The following is a 26714-nucleotide window of genomic DNA, read 5'->3' as shown; positions in this document are numbered from 1 at the left end:
GCACCCCATTTTCCCCCCTGGGACGGGTCCCGGGCGGCGTTAAGGCCCGGCGGGGTGCAGGTACCCCACGTCAGGTCGGTGGAGGGTCCGGCGGGGGTAGGAGCAGCAGCTCGGCCCTTGGGCGTGGGGAAGCCCGAGCTGGGGAAATATTCCCTGTTTTGCTATAAATGGCTGTTTCTGTTTCTCCAGACTCTGCCGTAATCAGCTCCCGACGCGAGGGAGGCGAGCGCGCCGGCTCGGTGCGTGGGAACCCGCCCGTCTAAAGGAGGTAACCTCCCCTGGGAAGAGCTAATGGTTCCCGAAACGGATATACGGTTCTCTATAGGGGAGCTTGGTGGAGAGTTGACGCCTGCGCTGTCTTGGGGGGGGGGGGGGGGGCTCTGCCTTCCCAGTCGGACCATCTGCTGGGACGGGGGACCTTAACCGGGGAGGGGAAGGGACGAGGGACGTGCCGCGAGCTGGTTCGGTACGACAGGAGCGTCCTGTTAGAAATTGCCTCAAACTAAATTAAAACGGCCTTTCGGGAATGATCCGGAAAGCCCCGGCTCCGTCCTGCGTGGCGAGGAGGGCTCAGGCGAGGGCTGGGTGTGGAAACGGCCCCGCGTGAAGGTGGAGGGGGGGGGGGGGGGGGGCTCGGCCTTAACACCACACCGGGCTCCTGCCGGAAGCTCTGGGACGCTGCGGGCAGCCCTGCCCTGTACCGCTGCCCTGCCGTCGCCACGGCTGCTGCGCGCCGTGCCGTGAGGCTGTCCCGGGACCCCCTGTGACCGAACGTGGTGATGGAACTCGTTATAGCCTTAACGAGCCGGATGAGGGACGGATGCTCGGGGAAGCGGGGGCAAGCGCGGCCTGGCTCCGACGGAGCTCCGGCGTCTGGGCGAATCCCCCCCCCCCTCCCCGTCCCCGGAGCTGTGTCACCTGCGCCTGGGTCAGCAGAGCCCGGAGCAGCCTGGCCTGCTGGCAGCTGATCCCAGCCCCGCCTCGTCCGCTCTCCCTCCTGAAACGAGGGGGTTTTAGCTCGGAAATCTCGCTGGGAATCTGGTAATCGACTCGCTGAGCGCAGCGAGGGATTTAATTACCCTTTCCCAGAGAGGGGGGGAAGAGGAAGGGAAACAGCTGCCGGCCTCCCCGCAGCCTCCCTCCCCGCTCCTCCCTCCGCATCGCTGGGGACCGGCGAAGCCGCGCCGGTGGCTCGGTGCATCCGCGGGACCCTGGCTCCCCTCCCTTCCTCGCCGGCCCTTCTCCCCACCGGCAGCTCCCGCGGGGAGGCTCGGCCGTTTCGGAGCCAAACGGTTGAGTCCAGGTTATGGTAATGCCGGCGGGTTCGAATAACCCGGAGCCCCGAGCGGGTTCCCTCGGGTGATGGGGACACACATCTTCCCCCTGAGCCGCTGCGGTTGTGCCTGGTGGGGGGGGGGGGGACAGAACCCCCCTCGTTTTGGGGACGAGCTGCTTCTGGCACTCAGTTCCGCCCCCGCCCCCCCGTGCGGGAAGTGGGGCTGGGGGCGAGCGTTTCTCTGGGGCGTCCCGGTCACAGCTCGGCCGTGTCCGAAACAGGCCTCAGCTCTTCCCAGCCGGCCCGAAACGGGAGCAGGGATGGGTTTGGGAAACGCCGTCCCGCCCGGGAGGTGGCTGCGACCGGGTTTTGGAGCTCGGTCACCCGCAGGGACCCCAGGAGCGGGGTCGTCCCCCGGCTCCGGTGACGCCGGGACCTTCCCGTTGGTGCCGTGAGCCCCGGGGCTGGACGGGAGGGTCAGTGTTGGCCACGCCGGTGCTGCGGTGACCGGAGCCGTGATGATCCCCGTCTTCTCCTTCCCTTTCCCAGCTGGAAGATGGATGCGGTGCATCCCGGCCGGACCGAGCTCCCGGCCCCGCGGCAGCCGGAGGCGCAGGAGCGACCGAACCGGCGGACGGTGGATCGGCTGAGCCCGGAGCTCCGGACGGAGAAATATGTCCTGCTGAGCATGGACGGGAAGCTGCTGGGACCGGAGCTGAGCCGGATCCGGAGCGGTAGGGGCACCGGGAGGGAGGGTTTCCCCCAGGAAGGGGGGGACCGGCCCCCCCCCCCCCCCCCCCGGTTCACGCTCTGGTCCGTGCTGGGGAGCTCTGGGGGCTTTCCCCAGGCTGCTCCCGCCCCAGCTGGATTTGGGAGGTCTCCGTCACCCCGAAACCCAGGCGCCGCCGCCCTCGGAGCGGGGTGTGGGCGCTGCCCCGGGGTGCCGAGGGACTCCCCCGCTCCCCGAATCGCGAGACAAGCCCCAGGAGGGGCCGGCCGGGGGGCTGACGGCGCCTTCCCCCCCTGCCCCAGAGATGGCCCTGCCGCTGGAGCGGCCGGACGCTGACCTGCCCCAGGACCTGCCCTCCGGCTACCTCTGCCGCCAGCGCCGCTCCCTGCCCACCTTCCCCCTGGCCCCCGGCCCCCAGACCCCCGCCGAGCTCAGGTAGGTGATGCCGCCGGCGATGGGCTGCCGCGATCCGGCTTTCGGGGTCCCGGTGACGACCTCCCCACCGCCCCCCAATCTCTTCCAGGAGCAGCTCGGACGTCCTCTGCGCTGGCCGGTTCCCGGCGGGACTCAGCCGGCTGGTGACCGGCATGCGGACCCCGGTCTCGCCGCGATGCCGAGGCAGCCCGCCGGCACCGGTGACCGGCCGGGGGGACGCGGGGCGGTGAGGGGAGCCCCCGGCACGGGACGACGGTTCCCCTCCCCGCCTGCCGCCGCCGCGGGGCGAGGGTGTGAAATAAAGACACCCCCCCCCCCAAGGTGACCGCCGTGGCTGGGCTGTTGGTGCTGGGGGGGGGGGTGGTGGTGGGGGGTCCCCCGGGGGCGAGGGGGGGGGGCGGCGGCGGGGGTGGAGCGTGGGGTCGGCCCGGCCCCGGGGCCTCGCCTCGGGGGCTGCCGTCGGGAGTGCGCGTCTACACGGGGGTCTACGGTCACGGGGCTGTGCCCGGGGGGGGGAGGGGGAAGGACCAAAGCAGCCAATCGGCTGGCAGGAATCGCTGATTGACAGCCGGCTGGCGAATCGCGAGAGGGTTTTCTCCCCGCCCAACTTCCCTCCGAGTCCACTCTCCGGCTGGGTTGGACAATCTGGGGGAGTGGCAGGCGCGCTGCCCAATGAGAGGGAGGGCGGGTGGGTAGAGGCGGGTGAACTCGTCGGTCTCTATCGGGTAGTGATTCGCTAGCTTTCCGGAGCGGCAGTCGTCTCAGCCAGTGAAATGGCAGGAACGATGTCGGGGGGCGGGAGCTACAGCGGCACCGCCTCAGCTGACAAGCCAGCTCCACCTCCCATTGGCTGGTAGGGATGAACGACGCGGTGGGAGTCCAATGGAGCGGTAGGGAAGGGGTGTGGCTTCCCGGTCCCGCCCTCCCGGCTGATCGACAGCCCGCTGCTCCGCTCCGCTCGGCCGCTTCCTCTGATCGACGGCCGAGCCGGCCAATGGCCGCGCGGTCTGAGGGGAGCGGGGCGGGCCCGGCGGAGCGGCGCCCCGGGGGTGTCGCCAGTGCCGGATGAGGAGACTCGGAGGGGAAGTTTGGTCGCCGCCGCCCCGGGCCCTGTGAGGAGGAGCCGCCGCCGGGAGAGCGGGAGCGTGGTCTCCCCCCCCCAACCCCCGCGCCGCCATGGGGAACCGGGGCATGGAGGAGCTGATCCCGCTGGTGAACAAGCTGCAGGACGCGTTCAGCTCCATCGGGCAGAGCTGCCACCTCGACCTGCCGCAGATCGCCGTGGTGGGCGGGCAGAGCGCGGGCAAGAGCTCGGTGCTGGAGAACTTCGTGGGCCGGTGAGTCGCGGGGCGGCGGGGAGGGGCGGGCGGCGCGTGCGATGACGGCGGCACCGCCGCCGCCGCCGCTGCTGCCCGCCCGCCGCTGCGCCACTGGCGTAAGCGCGCTTCGTGAATCCCGCTTGCGTAGGGCTCGGGCGCGGCCTGAGGGGGGACCCCCCCACACACACACGCCCCGCGCGCTCCGCCGCCGCTACGCAAACTGCGGAGCGCCCCGACGGCCCGCTCCCCTCGCCCGGCCGTGCCCTACGCACTTGGCGTAAGGCGGGGGGAGCGGGTCACCGGCGGTCCCTTACGCCAGCGGCGCAGGCTGGGGCTCGGGCCGCGGGTGGCGCGCACGGCGCTGGCGCGGGGGGGGGGGGGCTCCCGCTGCGGGGGGGGGGCTCCCGCTGCGGGGGGGCCCCGGGCCGGGGATGCGCGGCCACGGCAGGTGCAGGCCCGCCGCACCGGAGCCCCGCGCCGCCCCCCACGCAGCGAGACGGCGGCGGCGGCGCGGCCGTGGAGGATGCCGCCAGGCAGGTGAGCTTCCCACGGGCCTCCCGCCCGCCGCGGAGGCCCGTCCCGGTGCGTGTCGGCGTCTCCGGATTCTCCTGGGACGCCCTGGGAACGCTGCCCGGCGTCAGGAGGAGCCGGGGCGGCGCGGGCTCGGCGGGAGCGGCTGATGCTGAGCCACCAGGATGCTAAACCGGCGTGCCGGCGAAGCGGGAGCGTGCCCTTCCACCCCTCTTGCTCCCCATCGCCGTCCTCGGCGCGAGCGCGTTCGCTCGCAAAGGCTAACACTGGGTCACGCCGTAAAGACGCTTCTGTTTCCAGGCTGATAGCCTCGGGCCTGCCGTCGTTCCTGCGCCTGGGTTTCGGCGACCTGCTCGTGTTGGGGACGTGTGCCCTCGAGATAGGGCCGAGCTCTCGGCCAGAGGTGTCGGGGGCCTTGCCGCGGGGCCGGTCGGCACGGACAGGATAAGGCAAGACCACAGGCTTGACACCCAGCCCGGGGCGTGAAGGGTGGGGAGGAGAACGTGTCCGTCCCGATAACAGGGGGGAACGGAGCTGATTTTAACCCGCGCAAACGCTGCGGGGTTTAAAAATCTTGCCGGGCGCTTTCGAAATCTGCCATAATTGCTAATAACTTTTGCTTCTGCACCAAAGTGTCGCGAGCGGAGTCGCTGCTTCGGCCTTCTCCACCTTTTGTCTCCTCCACACCGCCTTCCCCGTCCTTTACGGGGACGGCGGCGCCACCGGCCAGGCGATTAATGGCTCAGCTCCAGGCTGGTCGTCGTTTCCTCGGGCACTTGCTCCGTCCGTGGGGTAAGGAGCTGTCGTCGTTGCTGGACGCCTGCTGCTTTGTTCCCGTCCTCGCCTGCCTCTTGATCTAGGGCTGCTTCTTGCTCCGTCTACGTCATGCCACGGGGTTCCCGTCCCGGCTGGGGCGGATGCTGTAATATTAACAATAGCAGCCTTCCTGTGACGTCATTCCGTCCTGACGCGGGCCGGCGCGGATCTCGTCACCGACAAAACGGCGGCGGCTCAGTCCCGCTCTCCCGCAGCGTCTGGCATTCGCTATGATCTGAACCTTGACATTCCCCAAAAAAGCAGGCCGGGCAGTTTTTCTGACGTTTCGGGCTTTTTTTGGTGTCGCGGTCGCCGCGGTGACGCGCCGGCGGTTGCCTTTCTCTGTAGAAACGCGTCCTGTGAAAGCGCCGCCTGAGTCTTCCCCGCCGTCGTGCTTTCTGCCGTTGGATTTTTTTCGCTTGCGTAACGTTTTTCCGAGCGGCGAGGTCGGGATCCCGAGCCCGCTGTGCGATCCATCACCTGACATGATTTGCCTTGTCTTTTATCCTCACGCAGGTCGGATTCGTAGCGTGGATTCGCGGCCCGCGGAGCGGCCGGGGATGCTTTTTCAGCCCGGTGGTGTTGGCGTGGGAGGGAGAGGAGGAGTCGGCCGGACCAGCGGAGCTCAAACCCCCCCAGACTAAACTCGCGTCTGGGCTTTGCTAAGCCTTGCTGCAGTTGGGGTTGAAATGGTCGAGTTATTCCCCCTCCTAAATCGCTGCCGGTGGAAATTTTGGCAGCCTCTAATTATGGTGCTGCTGCAAAACCGGCCCTGGTAATTAAAAATCTTTGTTTTGGAGCACTGAAGTCTCCGTCGGAAGGCTTTTAATAAGGGGTTAATGCACTCCGCGGACGGCCAGGGTCGGAATCGGAGGGCTTTCTGCGAGGCTGAATCTGCGCGGTTGTCTCTGTAACCGGGAATCTTTCGCCCCCATCCCGTGGCGCTGACGTCGTTCTGCGGCTTGCGTTAATAACGGGGTCGTTACGCGTGGGGTGGATTCTGCCCTGCCTTGGTGTCAGCGGCCCCCAACTGTCGGGCTGGGTGGTCGCTGTCGTGTGCTGGTGGTACCAGCGTGCCGGCGTCTCCCGCTCTTTAAAGCGTTGCTTTCCCTCCGCGCTTATTGAATTATTTGGGAATACGATAACGAGGAATATAGATTATCGTTACGCGCTCTCATAACAGCTCTGCATGATAATTTGGGGATTAATAGCCCCGAAACGGCTCACCTCTTACCCGGGTTGGGCAGGGACAGCCTGCTCGTCTCTGCACAGCGCTCGATGCCGTCGGGGGGTGCCCGTCCCGGCGCTCGCGGCCGGGCGAAGCCCGTCGGCTTTTATCCCGCGCCGGTGGCATCGAGCCTGTTTCTCCGGGACAGACAGCGGGATGCCGACCGGCTGGGGATGAACGCCGAGGGCTGCAGGCTGTTCCGACTGTCACAATAAACCAGCTGCGTCGCGTGAAGCTTGCTCTAGATTTCGAGCTGAACGCATCGAGCTTCTGTGCTTTGAGCGCGCCAGCCGCGTTTTATCCGTGAGAGCTTTTCCGCCTGAAGCCGAGGGGCCGCTTCCGAGCGTGCAGATGCACGCCTGCGTGTAAATGCACGCACGCGGATGGACGTGCCGCTGCCGTTGGGAAGGGAGCCGGGCTTAAAAACCGAGGCGATCTCCGGCTGAGGGACCAGGCGTTGCTCTTGGAGTAGTGTCTGGTGGTTTTAGTCTGCAAAACGGGACGGAAACGGGAAAGTTTCCACGTGGAGCGGTTTTCCTTGCGGGAGCTGCCTGTAAGGTGTAGCTGTCTGGTGGGATGTCGGCGGCTGAAGGGTGGGAGACCCATCGGCGAAGCGTTCGGCCTTCGGTTTATTCGAGTTGGAGATGAATAGGCTTTGGGGCCCGCTCAAATCGCTCCGGCCGCTCCGATTTCCCCTTGCGGCAGGTCTCGCCGTTCCCTCACGCTAACGAAGGCTTCCCGAAGGGATGCGGGGAGGCCTTCCACGCCAGCTAACCACATTTCCTTCTGGAAACAGCTGGTTAGAAACGGGCGGCGGGGTTATTTTTGCTGATCTCCCCCCGCCTTTCGCGGCTGTTTGACCCTTAATCTTGGCTTTTCTGACCCATTAGGAAGAGCAGAGCCTCCATAGGAAGCCCGACTCCAGCAGCACTTCGAGCCCGGCGTCCCGTCTCCCCTAACGAGCCACGCCGGGTTCTTCGCTGATGTGTCCCGATCCCCCGTGTGCCGCCGAGCCTCGGCTAGCGAGGTGGGAACAGCGGCAGGACGCGGACGAGGCGGTTTCGGCTCATCCCCCTGCCTTATCTTGTTTCCCTGTTGCGAGGAGCCACCGGGAAAGACATTGTTCCCTCTTCAGAATAAGTCATTTCGGTCGATTGCGTTAGGGGTGGATGCGAACGAGTGTCGACGCTCGGATAAAGGAGTCAGCTGGAGGTCTGGGTCCGTGCTCTGCGGATCGCCCCGCTTAGGTGGTTTTCTTTTTTAACCGTTTGAAGAAGCCTAAAGACGCGCGTTCCTACAGCCCGGTCCGGGGACGGGGCAGCCGCGCGTTACGGTGGTCCCTTCCATGGCCTAAACATACGAGAGACGGGTTACGAGCTCTGTTGAGACAACCTGAGACGCCATCGGTCGTGGAAGAAGCCTGCGGAGGAGCCAGGGATTGGGTTCAGCTGCCCGGAGCCCTCTAAACCTGTGAATTAGATGCTGGACTTAAATATGTCTGGGGGGAAGGAACCTGTCTCGCTGCTGCGCCTGTTTCAGCAGGCGTCGAAATGAGTTGGTCTTGCTGTGCGAGGGGTCTGAAGCGACTCGATTCTCTCTTTTGGCGGGGGAAAAGCACGAAGGGAAATCTGAAATACTGCATTAAAATTGCTTTACTAGCTGTATCAAAAGCCGTCCCGCTGAAACGTGCGTTGATCCGATCCCTCTTTGGAGCCCTTGTCGTGTCAGTACAAGCGTGCTAAAGGCGCCGAGCCTCCCCCGGCCCCGCTCCGGCTCTCGCAGCAACGCTCCGACAAACGGCGGCGTAAAAGACATTTTCAGAGCCGTATAAAACCCGGCCATTGAGCGCGGCGGCCGCTCGGACCAGGCTGACAATGGAGCCGTTGTGATCCGGGCGGTGGGGAGGCCCTCCCATCGGCAGCGTAGTCGAGGAACCAAACCTCAATGGGGCATTATAAGTCCTTCGGATGGCGTTATCGGCATCGTGCTCCCGGCAGCCGTAAATAAAGCCGGGGCTAAGCCGGATGGCCGCGGCGGCAGAGCTTGGGGGATGGAGGTGGCCGGACCTCGGTCAGAGATCCTTTACCTGCATCGGGCACGGTCCCCTTCTCCCAGTGGGACACTGAATAGGCTCCATAAAATGCTTCGGAGACCCCGAAATGGAGATAAAACCCAGCATTTGGGCCAAGCATCAACAGCTCTGGCCCACGGTGGCTCGCTGGGATTTTTAAGCCAGTGCTAACGCGGCGTTTAAACCTCTTGGAGGGAGAATTTATCCACAGGGGAGGATGGAGATGAAAGCAACCTGTTCTTAGGGCTTCTCCACAAATATTCCCCGGGTCTGGTTTAGCTCGGGTGCCTGCGTGGGATCGGCCGCGCCGAGTTGGGACGGCGGCTCTGTGGGTGTAAATCTCGGCTTTGGCGAAATCGGTTCGGGAGGATTTTACGGCAGCGATCGTCAGAGGAGCGGCGATTTAATCGCGAGGCGTTGCTTCAGAAATTGGGAGGGGGAAACCGTTTTGTCAGAGGGCAGAACTGGCTGAAAATGGAGCTAAAGGGAGGGAATTTGGAGGCGAGTGAGGTGCTTGTTAGTGAAAACGCGTCGTGGAGGGACGTCAGGGACGTGGCCCGACCGTCTGGTGGGTCTCTTCCCGGGGAGTTCAGGATGTCTTTTCCCTGGATTTTGGGGAAGAGCCGCTGGCGAAGAATCCGTCAAGGTAAACGGGAGCCTGAAACCGGAGAGGGGACGGGCAGGGACAGGCAGAGCCTGGCAGGTACGAGGCAGCGCTCGCCGCTCGGGAGCCGGCTCTCAGGTGCCTTTGCCACGGGAGGTTGTATAGGGGATGGGAGGTATTAAATGTACTTCCTCCACCCGTGACCTTTGTCTTTTTGCTCTCTTTGTAAAGCAGAGTTTCCTGGTACCGCATGCAAATGGCAAGCAGAGATAGAGGATTATTCTGAATAGCTAGGTGAATGGGAAGATCCGGGTTTAATGTGGTCATTTCAAACACAGGTTTGACCTCACTCCTGGGAGGTTACGTCTCTGAGGTGCGTCAGCCCAGTTGCGGTCTTGCTCCGTGCCACCTGCCCCACATCTCTGAGTCACTTTAATGTTTAAAAAATGCCGAAGGGATCTTCTGGCAGGCTCTGGTTCCAACCTCCCCCCCCCCTCCCCACCCCGGTGTTTGCAGTCGGCGTTTTCTCATGAAGGCGATGGTCCCCGCCAACCCTGGCCGCAAAATACGTGCGTGCGAGCGGGACTGAGCGCGGTAACACCCCTCGGTTGTAAAACAACCACTCGCTGCCGTCCACGAGTGCCGGACGGGGTGACCCAGCTCCGTGGCCGTACAAGGGCTGGCCCGTGTCTGCTGCCGGGCAGGAGTCGCGCCGTCCTCCCCGATGAAGCAAGCTCTTGTTCGGCTTTGCTTCGCGTCGAAAGGGCAGGTCGCTCGTGCCTGACCTCCCGCAGCGTAGCGGCAGGAGGTTAGCACGCCCCGGGGGGCCGAGATCTGGGGGGGGTTTATATCGTTAACCCCCCCCCGAGATCGTTACCGCGGCAGGTGGGAGGTGATGCGGGTGGAAAAAGGGAGCAGCGGAGCCTGCCAGGCGTCTTCGATCCTGTCCAGGTGGCAGGAGATGCTGTCCCCCTCCCGGGGAAGGCGGTGGGGCCGTGGGGAGGGTTTCTGCGTCTCCTGGTGTTTGCTTCAACAGGAGGAAGCTGCCGCCGCTTTCCAAATCGCGGAACAGGGCTCGTCATAGTGAAACTGCAGAGCTGTAACCGCGCCAGGTAGCGAGCAGCGCTGAAGCAGATCCTGATGTTCCTGCTGCCCTCAAACGCTTCCCTTTCCTGTCACATCCCACCTCCCGTGGCGGGTGCCGCAGGACCTGCCCTCCCGGTTGGGCAGGAAGCTCTTTTCGAGCGTGACAAAAGCACGTTTCTATTTAGAGGAAACCCTGTTCTTGGGGCTGCCTGCCTGGTGTGGCTCTGAAGCGGGCTCGGGGATCGCGGTTTGCTCCGAAATCTCCCAAATGTGATGTTCGGGTGAAGGCGACGTTCCCAGCGTGGATATTGCGGCTGTAATTCACAACCGCGGTCGGCGGCAGCCGGAGATGCTGACGTGCTGGGTTGGGTACAGCCGAGGGGGGGTGTGTGGTGTATTCCCAGTGGAGCCTCTCCCCCTGACCAGGGTGCCTTCGGGTGTGGGTGACAGCGATGGGCACCGCCTGCCCGCAATGCCAATCTCATTTCCTTGTCCTCAGCTGATAAGCTGGATGTGCTTTCTCATTAATGGAAGCAATAAATCCACTCAACGCTGCTCTGGCCTCTCCCAAGGAGCTCTTATCGCTCCCATTGCCAAGTAAGTGAAACCACCAGCACGGAGCTGCTCGGCAAACCCACTTTCCCGTCCCATTCCCGTCACCCTCCGCCCCGGGAGAAGGGAGCTGCAGCCATTCGCCGGGTGATAACGGCCCCGAACAAAGCTGCCTGTTGGAGCAGCACCATTTCCAGGCAGGAAAATCCCCACAAAGGCTCCGCGTGCTCGAGCTGACACCCCGAGCAGGGGGCAGGAGAAACGTCGTCGGTTCTGCGCCTTGTTTTGCTCTTCGTAGGGGGCCTTTCTGGGAAACGGGGTGAAACCATAAAGGATGTGTGGTTTCGGAGAATAAAGAGAAGGTGGTGGTTTTGTCTGTCTTTTGTTGTGTTGGTTTTTTTTTTCCCCTCTGAATTAGCGGGGTATTAAAACCCGGTAGACACTTACATTTCTTAATGGCTGGCAGCTGGGAAAACTGCTTTCCGAATTCCTGCGCCCACAGCCTCGAGAGCAGCCGCTCGGAAGCGATCGACGGCGAAGGCAGCTGTAAGGACGTGGGGGCCGCTCTCCCCTGCCTTAGTGCCCCTTCTCCTCCCGCCTGCGTTCGGGGATGGGGAGGCGCTCCTGGAGAGCTCTGCCCTCCAAGGGCGTCCTCGCGGTTGGGGCTCCCATCTCTCCCTTTTTCCGCAGGGAGAGATAGCGGGGCTGGGGGGGGGTGGGGGGTGGGAGGATGGGCCTCGAGACCAGGGCAGGCGCTGGGAGAGCACGTTCCTGTCCTGCCACGGGTGTCTGTGGTCCCGGCAGCATCTTTTACCCTCTTCCAGCTCCCACTGCAGAGCAGGAACCGATTCGGTGTAGGACCAGGTGTGTTCGAGCCCCTGCACGCCATCCCCCGGTGCCCGCTGTTTAGATATCGGGGGGTGATCAACTCGGTACAGCATTAACTTGCTTATTTAACCATGTCAGTAAATGTCTGTCTTTTAATTCCTTGCAGGGACTTCCTTCCCCGAGGCTCTGGAATTGTCACTCGGCGGCCTCTCATCCTGCAGCTCATCTTCTCCAAGACAGGTACGGCCTGGGCAGGAGACGCTGTCCAGCTCCCCTGTCGGAAGAGGGAGAGGGTGGCTGAAACCCTTGGCTGGCAAACGCGGCCCCGTCTACCCTACAGATGGGAAGTACCGCCGGCGCTTGGCCGCTTGCCTGCGCTCGAGCCTCTCGTAGGTTTGTCGTTTAACGAGCGCATGACTATTTTGGTAACGGTTCTGCTTCGTTCGAGCGTTCCTCGAACAGGATTTTGACTGCTGGGGAGGGCGCCTGCCCTTGGGGATGAAAGCCGCCCTGGAAGTGGCAGATGAGAGAGGAGGTTTCTGTAATTTTGCACCGATGCCGGCGTTTCGGCGTACATCTAGTTGAGAGCACGCGCTGGCAGCGTGGATTGTGTTCAGGCTCGTTTCGAACAGGCGCTGCCCTTGACACTGAAAAGCCGGGGTCTGTTCCGCAGGAGGCTTCTGTAGCAGATTGCGATGATCCTTTCTTCCCCAAAAGGTGCTAAATCCCCAGTCAGACCGCGGTGCGTTTGAAAAATAGTGTGTCAGCCCTCTTTAGCTGCCTTGTGCCGGCACAGGGGAGGGCAGGGGCGTCTGTGAGGCTGCAGGGGAGAGGGGAGCAGAGCACGGGTTGAAGCGGTGACGCGTTCAGGTCCATTTAGGTCCATCCTTCTGCTCCCCTCCAGCAGAAAATTCCTGTTTCCCTTAAGGTGTCATTATCCTGATGATAAGGGGGACTTTGTGTACAAGCATTTAAAACGCTGGTGGTTGCTAATAAAAGCTTCCCCATTGCCCTGTGACTCAGTTCCGCTTCGCACCCTGGTGCAGAGGAGTTGCGAAATCGGCCTCTGCTCCGGTTCACCTGCCTCCACGCATGGCGAGGAACACCGAGGAGCTGAACGCGGGGCACGAGGACGGCTCGTTTTCCCTTTTGAAAGCATCAGCCGGCCTGATCTCCGGGGAGATTCCTCCTATTGCCTTCCCCTGAATGAAACACGCGGTCCTCTTCCGAAAAAGCGTGGTTTGGGGTCAGTCCTGGCAGAGCTGGAGCGGTCTGCAGAGCCGCGCTCCGCAGCCTCCTTTCGCCTTGGTTCAGGTGACCTGTTTATCAAGTAATTAGTAGTTTCTGGTCCCCAAAACACGTAAGGGGATTGCAAAATGACAGTCGTGGCCTTCAGATGATAAGGGGTCATCAGGTGCTGGAACCAGTAGGAGTGGAAGAGCGAGGGTAGGGCTGGTATTTCCCCTCACCCCACGCACGGGTTGTTGGAGGGAGGAAGTGAGTTGCACCATCCCTCTCCTCAGGGCAAGTCGTGGCCCCAAATCTATTAAAATCCCTTTTCGAGGAGCTGTTGCAGGAACCAGGGAGTCATCATTCCGGTGACTGTAGGGAAGCGCGCTCTCTCTTCCCCCTCACCTCTCTGCTCAGCTTCCCCGCTCCCCTCGAAGCTTCTCCTGCACTAACGGGTTGCAAAACCCTTTCAGAAAATCTCAGATACCCGAAGGCGACTGCGCAGAGGCCCAGAAAAAGCGGCTGCTTTTCTGTTCCCCGGGCGTCTTCCCCGCGGAGGAGCCGGGGCTGGGTTAATGTTTGTCTCCTGGCACGGGTTCCTTGGGCTTGGAGGGGAGAGGCAGAGTTGCCCGGGGTCGGAGTCAGGCCCCTCACCGGACTGCAGCTCGGCTGGGGTTGTTGGCTGCGGGGGCAGAGCGAAATGGAGTGATAAATCTGGAGAGCGAATGAGTCGATAAAAGAGAGCTCGCAGCGCAGGTGGAGGGAAGCTGCGGTTCCTTCTTGGCAAGGGGCTGCCGGGGCCGGGAAGCGCCGCCGGTCCTTCTTTGCCGGACGGCGCGAAGACGATATCCCGGGTCTCCGGCACCGGTGTGCCTCCCCGCCACCGGCTGCAGCCCTTTTGCCAGCACGAGGGGCGCTGCCAGCGCCGGGGGGGTTTGCTGCCCTGCCTCCCGGGCACACCAGAGCATCTTGGCAGCTGAAGACTCGGAGCTTTCTTCAGAGTTAGGAGTCTGGGCAATAAAACATTTAAAAGCAATCAGCGGGGACTGAAAAGCAAACAGGCCCGGGTGAAAACAAACACGGCCATTCTGATGTTGAGGTTCGCTAGCTGGAGCCAGCGTCGGCTGCCTGCCAGCATCTCACCCAAGGGCAGTTTCTTTTTTGGCGAAGGGAAACGTAACTCCCAAGTCCACATCAAAGCAGCTGCTGCCAGCGCGGAGGCAGCAGGCAGAGAGTCAGCGCGCTCAGCCCGAGCCGGCTGGCTGCCATCGTCCCGGTCTTTCCTCCTCAGCCAGAGGAAGCGGCTAGGCCAAGTTTATTTGGGGCTGCTGCCAGTCAGGAGGCTGAAGGCAACCGGGTTAATCCCTGGGCAGGTCCTCGGTGCCTCTCTGGCGCACCGATCCTGCCTGGCTGCTCGGTGTCGCGCCGAAGCGCCTGGCTGGTTCTGCTTTGCAATGTGGAAATGTCTCTAAGCCAGTTGAATCTCGGTGTGCGTCCTGCGCGGGGCTCCAGATGGCCAAATTTTCCCTTTTTTTTAATTTAATTTTTTTTTTTTTTAACCTCTTCCAGAATATGCTGAGTTTTTGCACTGCAAATCCAAAAAGTTCACAGATTTTGACGAGGTGCGGCAGGAGATCGAAGCAGAAACCGACAGGGTGACGGGAACGAACAAAGGCATCTCTCCCGTCCCCATCAACCTCCGCGTCTATTCGCCGCATGGTGAGCGAGCTGTTTCTCTGCCCCGGGCCTCCGTGTGTCAAAACACTGTGAAAGAAGAAAAGGCGGCATTTGCATACACGGTGGCTGTGGGATTTAGCCCAGCCTGTGTCCTAAAAGCAAATGCCGGCTGCTACGTGTGCCTGGCTGGTCTTACACCGGCCTGGGGGTCGATGGGGGCTGCCGGGGCCACCCCCTGAGCAAATACAGCAGTAACTCTTCCTTGAGAGGGGATTTTAAGGCTTGCAGAGGGGTGGATCTGTCAGCAGATCTGAAGAGATCCGGCTGCAGGGCTGACAGCTCCCAGCGCCAGGCCCTTGACCCCCAACGGCGGGCGGTCTCTTGTCCTTTCAGTGTTGAACCTGACTCTGATCGACCTCCCGGGTATCACCAAAGTGCCGGTGGGGGACCAACCGCAGGACATCGAGTACCAGATCAAAGACATGATCCTGCAGTTCATCAGCAGGGAGAGCAGCTTGATCCTCGCTGTCACGCCGGCGAACATGGACCTGGCCAACTCGGACGCGCTCAAGATGGCAAAAGAAGTCGATCCTCAAGGTAAGATGGACGTGTCCTCCTGCCTGTCTCTGCCCATGCCGCTGCTCCAGCCCAGGCATGGAGTGATAAAGCCTTCAGCGGCTGTCATGGCGGAGTCTCAGCAATCAATTCCCCGATTTTGGTACCAGAGGGTCTCCTTATCCCTCCTCCTCCTCTCACAGAGGACTCTCCGTCCTCTGGCAGTTGAGGAAGGGCCAGCGGTTCCACTCCTGGCTGGCGAGTCCGTGTTTGTTCTGGTTACACACCCGCGCGCTTCCTTTTGATGCGTTCTGTGAAATGAGATTAATCGATTGCCCGTTTGTGTGGCCGCTTCAGGCTTGCGGACGATTGGAGTCATCACCAAGCTGGATCTGATGGATGAAGGCACGGATGCCAGAGACGTGCTGGAGAACAAGCTGCTCCCTTTACGAAGAGGTATAATGAACCACGAAGGCTTTGCGTCACCCCGTATCCTCCCCCCCACAACCTTCGTCTCTCGCGTGGAGAGAGTGGCGTTTCAAAACGAGTCGAAGGGCAGCTCCTGTGCTCTCCGGTGTCTGCTGGGGAGCCCGGGCCCTCCGTGCCGCCCTTTGCTCCGGGAGAAGTGGCTGTGGATGGCGGTACGGAGCTGCACGGCCCTGCTCGGACACCTTTCAGCTGGGCCTGTCCGTAGCAAGAGCCAACGTGTCCTCTTGCAGGCTACATCGGCGTCGTTAACCGAAGCCAGAAGGACATCGATGGTAAGAAGGACATCAGGGCAGCGCTGGCAGCCGAGCGGAAGTTCTTCCTTTCTCACCCGGCTTACCGGCACATGGCCGACCGGATGGGCACCCCGCATTTGCAGAAGGTCCTTAACCAGGTAGGCTTGGTTCCCTTCCGGAGTGTTTTGCGGCGCTGGTGTTTATCTCTGACGGACGAGGGATGTTCCTGCGGGCGGTCTGGTGCAGAGGAGGGGGTCTCAGTTATCTCCATTCTTTTGCAGCAACTGACCAACCACATTCGGGAGACGCTGCCTTCGCTGCGCAGCAAACTTCAGAGTCAGCTGCTCTCCCTGGAGAAGGAGGTTGAGGAGTACAAAAACTTCCGCCCCGATGACCCCACGCGAAAAACCAAAGCTTTGTTACAGTAGGTTTCTCTCACTCAGCGCTGCGTTCCCGGTGCCTCACCTGGCAGAGGAGATTCACCTCTCCCAGCCAGAAACGTTGCTGGCACAGAAATAAACTCGCTCTGCTCTTCACGCGAGGCTCATTTATCTCAGCCGGTGGCTTCTTCCAAGGAAGAGCCCGGAATAGCCCCGTCACTGGGAGCGAGCGGTGCTGGTGGATGGCCTTGCCAACTCCAACGGTGCTAAGCTGGCACCTAGGAGAGATTCCGTGTCCTCCGGCCCTTGTCTGGCAGGCTGCTGGGAAGGACAAGGAAAGCCTCTCCCAGAAATGCCCGCTGAGCATCTCTGCGGGCAAGAATTAGCGTCTCGTGCTTGCTGTGCTCTGCGTACGTGACCCGCCTGTCCTAAAGCAAACGGTTTGGTCTCGGGATTAGAAAGGACAACTTGCGTCTGTCCTTGACCTGCCCACGTGCTCTTTAGACTACGGCAAAAGGGAGGTTTTTGCTTCTGCAACTCCAGCAGAGGGAATTGGGAGAACTTCTGCGCAGCCCTGAGGAGCTGAAGCAGAGCTGGTGGGGTGGTGCTGGCTGTCGGAGGCGGTCTGGGTGTCTGTCCGTCCGTTGTACTCGGCTGGCGCCCCTTTAATCCCGTTGCTTCTCCACAGAATGGTCCAGCAGTTCGGTGTGGACTTTGAGAAGCGGATCGAAGGTTCGGGAGACCAGGTGGACACACTCGAACTCTCCGGGGGTGCCAGAATCAATCGCATTTTCCACGAGAGATTTCCTTTTGAGCTAGTGAAGGTAAAGCTGGCCTGGGGAGCGCGCGTGCTGCCTAGATAGCGTCGGGCAGGCTCTGTTCCTACAGAAAGCGGCACGTGGTTGGGAGGGGCTGAACTCCCTCTCGCCCAGCTGCGACATCCACGCGGAGCTGAAGTCCGGCTCAGCCCCGGCAGTCCCTCAGCACCGGGGTGCCTTTCCCTTCCTGGTACTTGGAGGTGTTTACAGAAGGAGGGGACGTTTTATTAGAGTCGGTCCTGCGTTTCGCTGCATGCAGCGGGCTGTCATTTCTGGGCGGCGATGCCTGGCTTGAGCGCTGGGCTTGCAACGGGGAGGTTGCAGAGCAGGGAGGAGGATATCAAAGCAGGGTACTAGAAAGATCTCAAGATGCGGGGTAAGTAAACCACAGAGAGCGAGCCAGTCTGGCCAGGATAGAGAGCAGCCTCCGAACCTGCTTGTGAAGTGCCTCGTGGGCTGAAGACGATGAGTGCTTCAGGCAGGCGGCGGCCTCTTGCGATGCTGCAAAAAGAAGGGCTGAAGCAGGAGCCCGCTTGCGCGCCCACGTGATTGCCAGAAGTTGCTTGCCGTAAAAACCTAACTGTGGCTTTCCTCCCTATTCAGATGGAGTTTGACGAGAAGGACTTGAGGCGAGAAATAAGCTATGCAATTAAAAACATCCACGGTGTGAGGCAAGTATCGGAGCGGCGCGGTCACGGATCCTGTTCTCCATAGAGTAGATCAGTAAGCCTGGCCCGCGGGATGCGTGTGATGGGAGCTTTCCTGCCGAGGGAGAGGTGATACCTGTCGCTGTCAGCTCGTCGTCCGGTGTCGTGTGGAGACCAGCGTTTGCTGAAAATGGACGTTCCTTGCCTTTTAGAGGGAATTCAAGGGGTAGCTCGGCCACCCCGTGTGTCACTCCAGCATAGCGGGCGGTCTCGGTTAGCAGAGTCAGGCTCGCCCCGCTCCCCGGAGAACCCAGGGGAGGCTGCAACGCAGGCGCTGAGCTGAAAAATTTCCCTTTGTGCCTTCAGTTCAGCCGCTAAAATAACCTTTATCTTTCCTCTTACATTCCTGTAAGCGGGGGAAGAAATGACCTTGAGAGAAAGGTAGGGAACGGGAGTTAAACCTTCTCGCTAAAGGAGGGCTCCAGGTCCTGGCTGTAGGCGTGCGTGCTGGGGAGGAGTTGCCTCGCTGGGGAGCGGTGCGTCCTGCGTGGGTGCTGCTCAGCCCGTCCAGCACAGACCTGTCAGGGGGGCGGGGGGAAATTAGGGACCCCGAAGAGGAATGGCGTTAAATGCACGTCCTCCTCTTGGCAGGCCAGCTCTCCTCTGGCCTGGTGCTGTGATGGGAAAAGAGAAACGTAGAGTTTCTTCTCTTTGCTTTAACGCTCTCCTCTCCCCGAGGAGTCGCTCGGCCTGCTGGTGGTGTATCCGTTTTCCCTAAACACCACCAAAAAGGTTAATTCCCATTTCCTTGCGGTGCTGATGAACCTGGGCTCTCGCTCTCATTGGTGGGGGGGAAGTAGCACCCTAATTCGAGGGGTTGGAGGGGTTGGAGGGTGCTACCACGAGGTGGGGGGGCGGCGGTGCCAGCACCCCGTCCCCTCTGAGGGGTTGTGGCAGCCCCAACGGTGGGGGGAAGAGCAGGGTTCAGCGATGCCGTGGATCCAAGACCGGGGCCGCCCCAGCTCACGGCGCTGGGGAAGGAATTGCTCTCCAGGACGCAGCCGATCGCCTCCAAACCTGATCACCCATTTTGTTTTTTTCTCTGCCATGTCTCTGCCCTCTCGCCCCGCCTGCGGATTCCTGTAGGACGGGGCTCTTCACCCCAGACTTGGCATTCGAGGCCATTGTGAAAAAGCAGGTGGTGAAGCTGAAAGAGCCTTGTCTGAAGTGTGTCGACCTCGTTATTCAGGAGTTAATCAATACAGTTAGACAGTGTACCAGTAAGGTATTGAACCGGCTGGAGGCAATCCAGCCCCTTCCTACCAGTGGGATGGGGAAGCAGGAGCGATGCTCTAACCTGCCTGCCTTGCCTGGTTTCCCCTCCAAAAAAAAAAAAAAAAATTAAAAATAATAAAATCGGGGAGCCCCCTGAGCAAATTGGATGCTTCTGAGCTTTGACTCGTGCCTCCTAACGTGGAGTCCTTGGATGCCCCTTGGAGGGGATCGGCCGGTCCGTGAGTCAGGGATGCCGAGGACGGATCGCCCAGCGCTGGCAGGGTCCCCGAGCCTCCCGGGCATCCCGACGGACAGGGTCGGGATTTCTGGGGACGCTCGACAAGACGCTTGGCTTCCCACGTCTGTCACCCTCCCGGGGACAGCACGGCTCTCGCGGCGAGGGGCTCTCCGGGGCCCCGACTGCGGCGGCAGGTTAGAGGGGGTGCTGCCGGCCGGGGCTTTGTTCCCGGTAGGAGCCAGGCAGGTGGGCAGGCTGCTCTTGGATCCTGGTACCTCTCTTAGCACGTGTTTTCTCAAGCTGCAGTTTAAACTGCTGCTTCTCAGCACTCTGGGAGTCCCAGGAACGTGGAAACAAAAGCCGGGGACGGCAGTTCCAGCGAACAGTCTGGTGGCATGCCTATAAATCCAGCAGTTCAACGTCTGCAATTAATAAGCTGCTTGATAACAAGCGCGTTTGAATTTCAAAAGGTTCCCGCCCCCCAATTGTCTTTTTGCCGTGGAAGCGTTAATTACCCTGAAGCTGCGCGAGGGCCCTGGATAAACGGCCCATTTCCATATTTAATAACCGGCTTCTCAGAGTGACTCTTTTCTTCTTTTAATTTTTTTTTCTTTTTTTTTTTTTTAAACCTCGTTCTGGTAGCACCAAAAGATACGCCTTAAACTGAAAAGAGGGCAGGAAAAACAGCTCCCCTCTCCTTCCAACGCTTACATTATTTAAAAAAAAATAAATAAATTTAGCTACATACGGGCGAGAACGTGCAAGCATCCGCGACGGTTGCTACCCAGAGTGCTTTTGTGGAGCAGAACAGTTTAAATGCTGACCTGGTTCTGTCAGTGGTAGGACCGGTGGGGGTTTGCTGGCGGGTCAGGAGTTCTCCGCTCTCTCTCGTTGCCAGCGTGGTTGACTGTGATCTGGGTGACGTGAAGAAGCCAGCGCTTCCTGCCGAAATTCCTTCCGCCTCAAATACTCAGGGAGGCTCTTGCCCCGAAGCTGAGTTGAAATTCGGTGTTTTCCGAGAGCTGGGTCTGAGTAATCCAGTCTAGAGAGAAGCCAGGAGCCTCTGCGGGGGTTTTCCTGTGCTCAGGCCGCGCTGCCGTCCCGTACGCGCGGAGGCGAGACACCCTCTGATCACTGAAACAGCCCCCGAAGCCGCGGGGAGTTTGGGGTCCGGGGCTGAGCCTGCCCGTGCTGCCTGCGAGAGGCAGGGGAGCCGAGAGGGGACCGATCACCCCGACAGCTCCAAGGGGCCCGAAGGAATTTCTCAGGCAGGCACTGCAGCTTCTTCCTTTGCACGTTACTAACCATAATTTAAAAAAAAAAAAAAAATCTCATTTTTCTTTTCTTTTCTGTCTTTGTTGCTATTTCCCCCCCCCCCCGCCCCTGCACTCCACTTGGTGTTTCGCTCTCCCTCTCTGCACGGTGCAGGACGGGGCTCTTCACGCCCGACATGGCCTTTGAAGCCATAGTGAAAAAACAGATTGTAAAGCTTAAAGAGCCCAGTTTGAAGTGTGTTGATCTGGTGGTCTCAGAGCTGGCCACGGTCATTAAAAAGTGTGCCGAAAAGGTAACGGGTCTTAATTCATCCCTTTTTGTCTAATCTGAACATCTGGAATATATTTGCTCCCAGGACCCAGCCGACCAAAGTGGGTTCAACCACAAGGTTGTCACTAATTTTGGGGGACGCCGTGCCCTTCTGACACCCGAACGCTTGTCGGAAATGCCGGCAAATACAGACGTAGCGTTAACTCGGCTTCGCGGCACGGGTCCTGCCGAGACATATTGCACAGGTGTTTGCTCGCCCCCGTAACAGCGAAGGCTAAAACCGCTCCTCTATTGCTGAGATCCCACCTCCCTTGCCTTGCTTAGCCGTAGCTCGCGCTCCGTGCCGTGAAAACCCGGATCTGCTTAACCGTGGGGTCCGAGGGCGGGAGGAAAAAAAAAAAAAAATCTGGATTCGTGCGTTTGGCATTGCTTCGAAGGCCCCCGGGAAGGGGATTCTGCTGATCTTGTCGGATCTAGTGAAGAGAATCAAGTCTGTCGCTTTTTCCACCCCTGAGCCCCAGTTGTGTCCTCCCGGCAGAACTGGGGCTCGGTCCCGTCTGTCCTCCGTCCCCTTCGTGAGCGTCTCCTGTCGCTGGCTTTCTGCGGTGAGCGCTGGAGGCTGCCACGTTCCGATCAGCAGCGGTTTTTCCCCGGCCTTCTCCCTTTCTTTTCAGCTTGGTTCCTACCCCAGGTTACGAGAGGAGACGGAGAGGATCGTTACCACTCACATCAGGGAACGGGAAGGCAAAACGAAGGACCAGGTGAGCTCACGCGATCTTCGGCTTGGCTAGAGAGCGGGGAGAAAGCCGAGCTGCTGGGTGCGAGGACAAAAGCGAGCCCTGGCCGCGCTCCGCAGCAGCCGGTGCTTGGACCCGACCGGCCGCCCGGCATCTCCCCCACTCACGATCCCAAAGCTCCCTCTCGCGGCAGCGATGCGGCGTGCTGCAGCTCTGGCATCTCCTGCGCGGTCACCCGTGTCCCCGGGCACGACCCTGGGGCTCCGTGGCAGCTCTGACCGAGCAGTGCCGGAGCTGTGGGTGTTCAGCCCTCCCTGTGGGACTCCTAACGTGTAAACCTCCTTCCAGATCCTCCTGCTGATCGACATTGAGCTCTCTTACATCAACACTAACCACGAAGACTTCATTGGATTTGCCAAGTAAGTAATTTACCGGTGGGATGGCTCCTCAAACTCTTTTTATAAACGAGGCTCGTGGTCCTGTCCCCAGTTTGCAGAGGAGGCCTGCGGGTTACGTTACCCTTTCAGGGTCACCGACGTGAAAAGTGGTAGAGGAGTCTCCCACGCCTCAACGTAATTCACCAAAACCGTATCGGCACCTTTTTGCACCCGAGTTCTCTCAGATTTGGGATACGGGAGCTCCGTTTCCCTGCTTGCCACCCGGCCAGTGTTCGAGGGCCTGGAGATCTGAGCTGCCCCACGTCATTCCTCAGACTTTAGCCCGAAGCAGGGTTTGTAAATGCTGCTCGTTAGGGCAGAGAGCGTGAAAAGCTGGAGTCGGGTGGCTCGGCCTCAGACAGACGAACTGCTTAGTGCCCGCTCACAGGAGCGCTTACGATGAATTGAGGTAATTAAGGCTGCTGCTGCCCTTCAGCAGAGACGTGGGGATTTTCCGTGCCCCCTGGCCGCACTACGGGAAGGTGAAACGCCTCTCGTCCTGTCCCAGCGGAGCTCTCGGAAATGTCTCCCCATCCTTTGAGCCTGTCCCTGGTAATCCTCTGCCCGGGCAGGCGAGGCCGGGACCAGGAGGGGGGGGGCTCTCCTCTTAGTCTGTCTTCCCTCGGCTTCGGCTTTCGGCCAGAGGATGGCTAGCGTTTTTCATCCGTGCAGCCCCAAACCGGGCGATAACTTTTCGGAAGCGCCCAGAGGGTCCAGCTCAGGTGTCCCCGCACGGAAAGAGCGGAGGCGAGCGGCTCTGCCTGGAGCTTGTCACCGTCTTCGCCAGCCAGAGCTCACGCCACCTCCTCCTCTTTAAATTCACGTAGTCTTCCTCTTGTTTTCTTCCCCTCCCGCCCCCCCTTTTTTTTTTTATGTCTCTCCTTTTCACCTTCATTCGCAGTTCCTTCCTCTTCTCCTAATCTCTCCTGTTTTTCCTTTGAACCATCATCTCACTCTTTCCTCTGGACTCCTCTGAAACTCTCCCACTCCCCAGCTGTTACACTGAGCAGCACATGACGACAGGGTGGGTACCCGCTCAAACAGCATGTCCTGGAGTGGCTGGGGCAGCCCCGCTTGCGCCTTCCCCTCCCCGCAGCCTGGAGGGACGTTTGACGAGAGCTGGAGAGGCTTCTCCTCCAAGCTCAGCTTTGGATTTGCGCTTGCAGTGGAACTCGGCCACGGGAGAGCTTCCCGCTCCCGTCCGGGATGCCGCGACGCTTGGGCTGGCTCAGACTTGGGTGCCCGGCTCGCCTCGTGTCCCGAGGGTTTAGGGAGGAACCGTGAGGATCAGGGCAGGCAGAGAGCGATCTCCCAAATTCCCCCAGCCGGCAGGTCAGGGATGTCCTGGGTCGGAGGGACGGTGGCTGCTGTCAGTCCGGTCCCGCAGTCACCTTCCCCAGGGAAAGGACCCCGTTTGTGCTTGTAAACTGCTGCTCCGTGGGGCGTCCCGGCGTTATTCTAACTGTTTTCATGGATTTTGTTCCTGCTCCTGACTAACGGTTACGTCCCGCACCTCGCCCCTCGTCTCTTTGGTTGCTCAGGAGAGACAGGTAGCTTTCCCTCTGGTGCAGGTATGCTCTTCTCCAACCTGGGGGGGGGGGAACTAGGAGGCTGCAGGTGTTTCTGGAGACAAATCCTTCTGGTTATCGGCCTTGCGGTGGTAGGGGTGCATCGGCTCGGCTGGGTTCACGGACAGAAATCCCTTTTGAATCAGCAACCGCTGCTGATCTGCTTGGTGTTTCCTCTCCTGCGAGTTACAAGCTTGCCCCCCCTGGAACAGGCAGGCCTGTAAATGCCTGGAGATAAGGACTGTAAGGAAGGAGGTAAAGGTGTCCGGGTTGGAAAGCCCCGTCCCGTCCCCCCCCTCGGTACTGCTGTCTCCTGTACGTTCAGTCCTGGGCAAAACTCTGGAAGGGGCTCCTCTGTTCCGCGTTGCAACGTGCTGGCAGCACGGAGTCTGGGTGGTCTTGGTTGAATTTTACGTGTCGGGCTTCCCCTTTGGACTCGGCTCTTCCTTACGGCATTCCGGGTGGGAAGCGTGTCGTGGCCGCGTGGGCTCTGAGCGCTCGTCGCTTTGCTTTGCCTTCCCTGCCTGAAGCTGCTCTTTTTTCTTATTTCAGCGCGCAGCAAAGGAACACCCAGACGAACAAGAAAAGAGCCATCCCGAATCAGGTACGGCCGCCGGCTCCCCGGTCCTCCCTCGTCGCGTGGGGCAGAGGTAGCTCTCCAGGATCCCGCTCCAGCAGTCATCAGAGCGACCCGGAGCTGCGTTTCGCAGCTCTTGAAATTGGGATTCGAGTTGATCCACAAACTCCTTCCTTGAGGGATATTTGACACTGGGGTTGGAGGCGGGAAAGACGGAGCTCCGGCTCACGGAGCAGGAGCGTTTACTCCGCAGGAGCTCGTCTAAACGCAGCGGGAGTCGGGACAAGCCGGGCGGCACGTGCTGCTGGAGGAGCCCCCGTGCTCTGACGTGGGGCAGGGTCTGGCCTAACTGCCCGGTCCTGCCCCCGTCGATCCAGACCGGCCCTCCGGGGTGGGGGTGGAGGGAACGGGGACCAGGAGGAGCGCAGGGACGTGCCCGGCAGCCGTGTCAGCCTCAGTTCTGTCTCATCATGCAGCCTCCCGCTTCCGAGAGGGTGTTTGCTATCCGGTGTGCATGACTGAGAGCAGGACTGGAAGCGCCCCCTTGCATGGTGTTAGGTCTTGCAGTACCTAATGCAGACACTGCCTATTGTTTGGAAAGAATGTAATGAAATATTAACACTGTAAAATTATAATTAATAGCATGTAACTGTTTTTCTTTTGCTGTTTTTCTGCTTTTTCCTACCATTTTTGTGCTTCCTGCTCTCTTCTCCCTTCCATCACTTTGTTTTTCTTCACTGTTCTGTCTCCTTGTCCTGCTTTTTTTTTCCCCCCCCTTAATTTTGCGCACCTAAAGGGTGAGATACTGGTAAGTACCCACATAGTGTGATAGTGCTGGTAGACGACACCCAGTGATGGACGTGGCCCTGCCAGAAAGACCTTTCAAACCTAAAACGACGCCTCTCGCTTCCCAGAATTGAGTACGCTGATGGCGGAGGGAGGACAGGATTCCCCGGGGGGAGCAGCTGGGCTCCGTGGGCTTAGTCTAGAGACAGAAATTCGGTCTGTTCCCTTCATCCCCGTGCCTGGGCTCGTCCCGCGGCCGAAAAAAAAAAAAGGGCTCGGGGCCGATCCCTGCCCATGCCACGACCATCGGGCTGTCGGCGCTGCCTGGCATCTGCCTGTGCTCGTTGGGAACGGGTCTAGGGAGAGCTGGATACTGGGATTCAGGGTGAGTACTGGTTTTGCTGGGAAGCAAGAAGCCAAAATCTTTGGGTTTTAGCACAGAGCTGCCTGCTGCCGCGGTGGGACGCGGTTCCCATCGAGTGGTGGCAAGGGCTGGAGAGAAGCTAGTCCTTAGGCAGGGGAGTCCCTCTGCCCGCGTTTTGGGCAGGCGCGGCAGGTAGGAACTCGCCCCCCGCCCCCGTTCGCAGCAGCTGCCCGTGGGGCTGGAGGTGCTTTGCCTCCCCCAAGCTGCCTTTTTTGGGTTTGAGGTTGGGTCCCGACCTCGTGCCGGCTGCCAACGGATTTACCGATGCCGGCCGTGGCGTCGGCACGCTGCACGGCTGGCGCGGAAATCCGGCAAGAAGCCCTCTTCTTCCGAGGTGCCTCAGCTCCCAGATGTTAGCAGCTGGTGGAGGCAAACTTTGGGTGACCGTCGGCTGCTTCGAGCCTCGTTATTCAGCCAACAGAGAGGTTTTCCTCAAGCGTACTCACTTCTGGGGAGGTGGAGGGCCGCGTTTCCTCCAAATAGAAGAGAGTTTCCCTGTCTGCGGTTGAGCGATCCCCTCTGGGGGCGGTGGGGTTGGGGGGGGGGCCAGTCCTGACCCCGCTGCTCTGGGCTTGGAGCCGAGCATCTCGCCAGCGGTCCGAGAAAATGGAAGTGTCTGAGAGGGAAGCAATCTCCAAACCCCGGCTTTGGGCTTTACAGCCTCGTGGATCGCGGCTCGGGTATTGCCTCGGTCCTTCGGGGGCGGCTTCAGCGCCCGAATGTCTCCCCGGGGAAGGAAGCCAGGAGAAGAATTTGGCTCCTGCAGCTGGGGATGGGCGCTGGGCTGCTGGATAAAGCCAGAAGGTTGGAGGTGAAGTTCCCCGGCGTCAACCGCCTCTGATCAGCCACACAGTCCCATGAAAAAGCGGCTGCAGGTCAGGCGCTAGGTGCTTTCTTACCTCAAAAATGGGTTTTATGAGGCTGCTGTGACAGCCCGGTTACAGTGAAGGGACGGCAGCGGGAGGGACGTGGTGGCGAGGCAGCCGCCCTGCCGCAGCGCGGGCAGCGCCCGTCCCGCTCTTCCCAGGAAGGTTTGTACCTTCTGCTCTGCGAAACCCCGTGACTTACCAACCACATCCGCAGCTCCGACAGTCAGGGAGGGCCCCGTGCCCGTTTCCCGGCTCTTCCAACTGTTCAGACACTTCCATTTTCTTTTAGCACTGCCCAGATGTTGCTGCAAAAACAAAGGAAAACTCCCAAGGGCCCGTCTCTTGCCTCCCACACGATGATTTCTGTGCAGGGCCGCTCTCCCATCACTGGCTGTGCGGACGTGATCGTGCTGGGTGATGGGAAGGTGGAGATCTGACAATTAAGGATTCAAGGCGCTAGCCCAGTGCCGGGCTGCTTCTGATTCGGAGCCGGGCAGAGCTCTGGAGCCCCTCTGCAGGGGAAGCTCGCCCGGCTTACGAGCCCTAAAACCATCGGTGCTCTCACCAGTATCAGTCGGTCTTAAAGGAACTTTCTTCTGAGCTCTCCGCTGTGCTGCTCGGTGCCAGGCCAGAGCCTTTCTCTCTCCTCCTCCTCCTCGACCTGCGTTTGGGGATAGAGGCGGAGGCGTTCTGGGTCCTGCCTCGAGCCAGCGCACAGCTGGGGTGTCTGCGGCTCTGCAGGGTGCCCTCCCC

At 60.6% G+C, this 26714-nt stretch overlaps 2 protein-coding genes across 2 annotated transcripts in view; both read left to right on the top strand.

Moving 5' to 3' along the window:
* Positions 1-937: 937 nt before the first annotated feature.
* On the top strand, positions 938-2727 carry LOC143171730 (uncharacterized). The gene is made up of 4 exons (XM_076360761.1): positions 938-1041; positions 1826-2010; positions 2309-2441; positions 2530-2727. The coding sequence occupies exons 2-4, from the start codon at positions 1833-1835 to the stop codon at positions 2669-2671; spliced, it is 453 nt and encodes a 150-aa protein (XP_076216876.1). The 5' UTR covers positions 938-1041; positions 1826-1832; the 3' UTR covers positions 2672-2727.
* Positions 2728-3498: 771 nt separating this feature from the next.
* Positions 3499-26714, top strand: part of DNM2 (dynamin 2) — a 35569-nt gene continuing 12353 nt past the window's right edge. Inside the window, exons 1-15 of the mRNA XM_076360739.1 lie at positions 3499-3778; positions 11643-11716; positions 14276-14425; positions 14777-14980; positions 15296-15394; positions 15658-15818; positions 15942-16084; positions 16729-16864; positions 17462-17529; positions 18652-18790; positions 21238-21324; positions 21649-21719; positions 22732-22761; positions 23858-23909; positions 24679-24690. Coding sequence (XP_076216854.1) covers positions 3618-3778; positions 11643-11716; positions 14276-14425; positions 14777-14980; positions 15296-15394; positions 15658-15818; positions 15942-16084; positions 16729-16864; positions 17462-17529; positions 18652-18790; positions 21238-21324; positions 21649-21719; positions 22732-22761; positions 23858-23909; positions 24679-24690 — 1587 coding nt within the window. The 5' untranslated portion in view covers positions 3499-3617. The remainder of the gene's footprint in view (positions 3779-11642; positions 11717-14275; positions 14426-14776; positions 14981-15295; positions 15395-15657; positions 15819-15941; positions 16085-16728; positions 16865-17461; positions 17530-18651; positions 18791-21237; positions 21325-21648; positions 21720-22731; positions 22762-23857; positions 23910-24678; positions 24691-26714) is intronic.

Source organism: Aptenodytes patagonicus, chromosome 30, assembly GCF_965638725.1.
Source record: "Aptenodytes patagonicus chromosome 30, bAptPat1.pri.cur, whole genome shotgun sequence".
In the NCBI taxonomy this organism is placed as follows: domain Eukaryota; kingdom Metazoa; phylum Chordata; class Aves; order Sphenisciformes; family Spheniscidae; genus Aptenodytes; species Aptenodytes patagonicus.
Note: the sequence above shows the minus strand (reverse complement) of the source record. Positions and strands in the feature narration are given on the sequence as shown.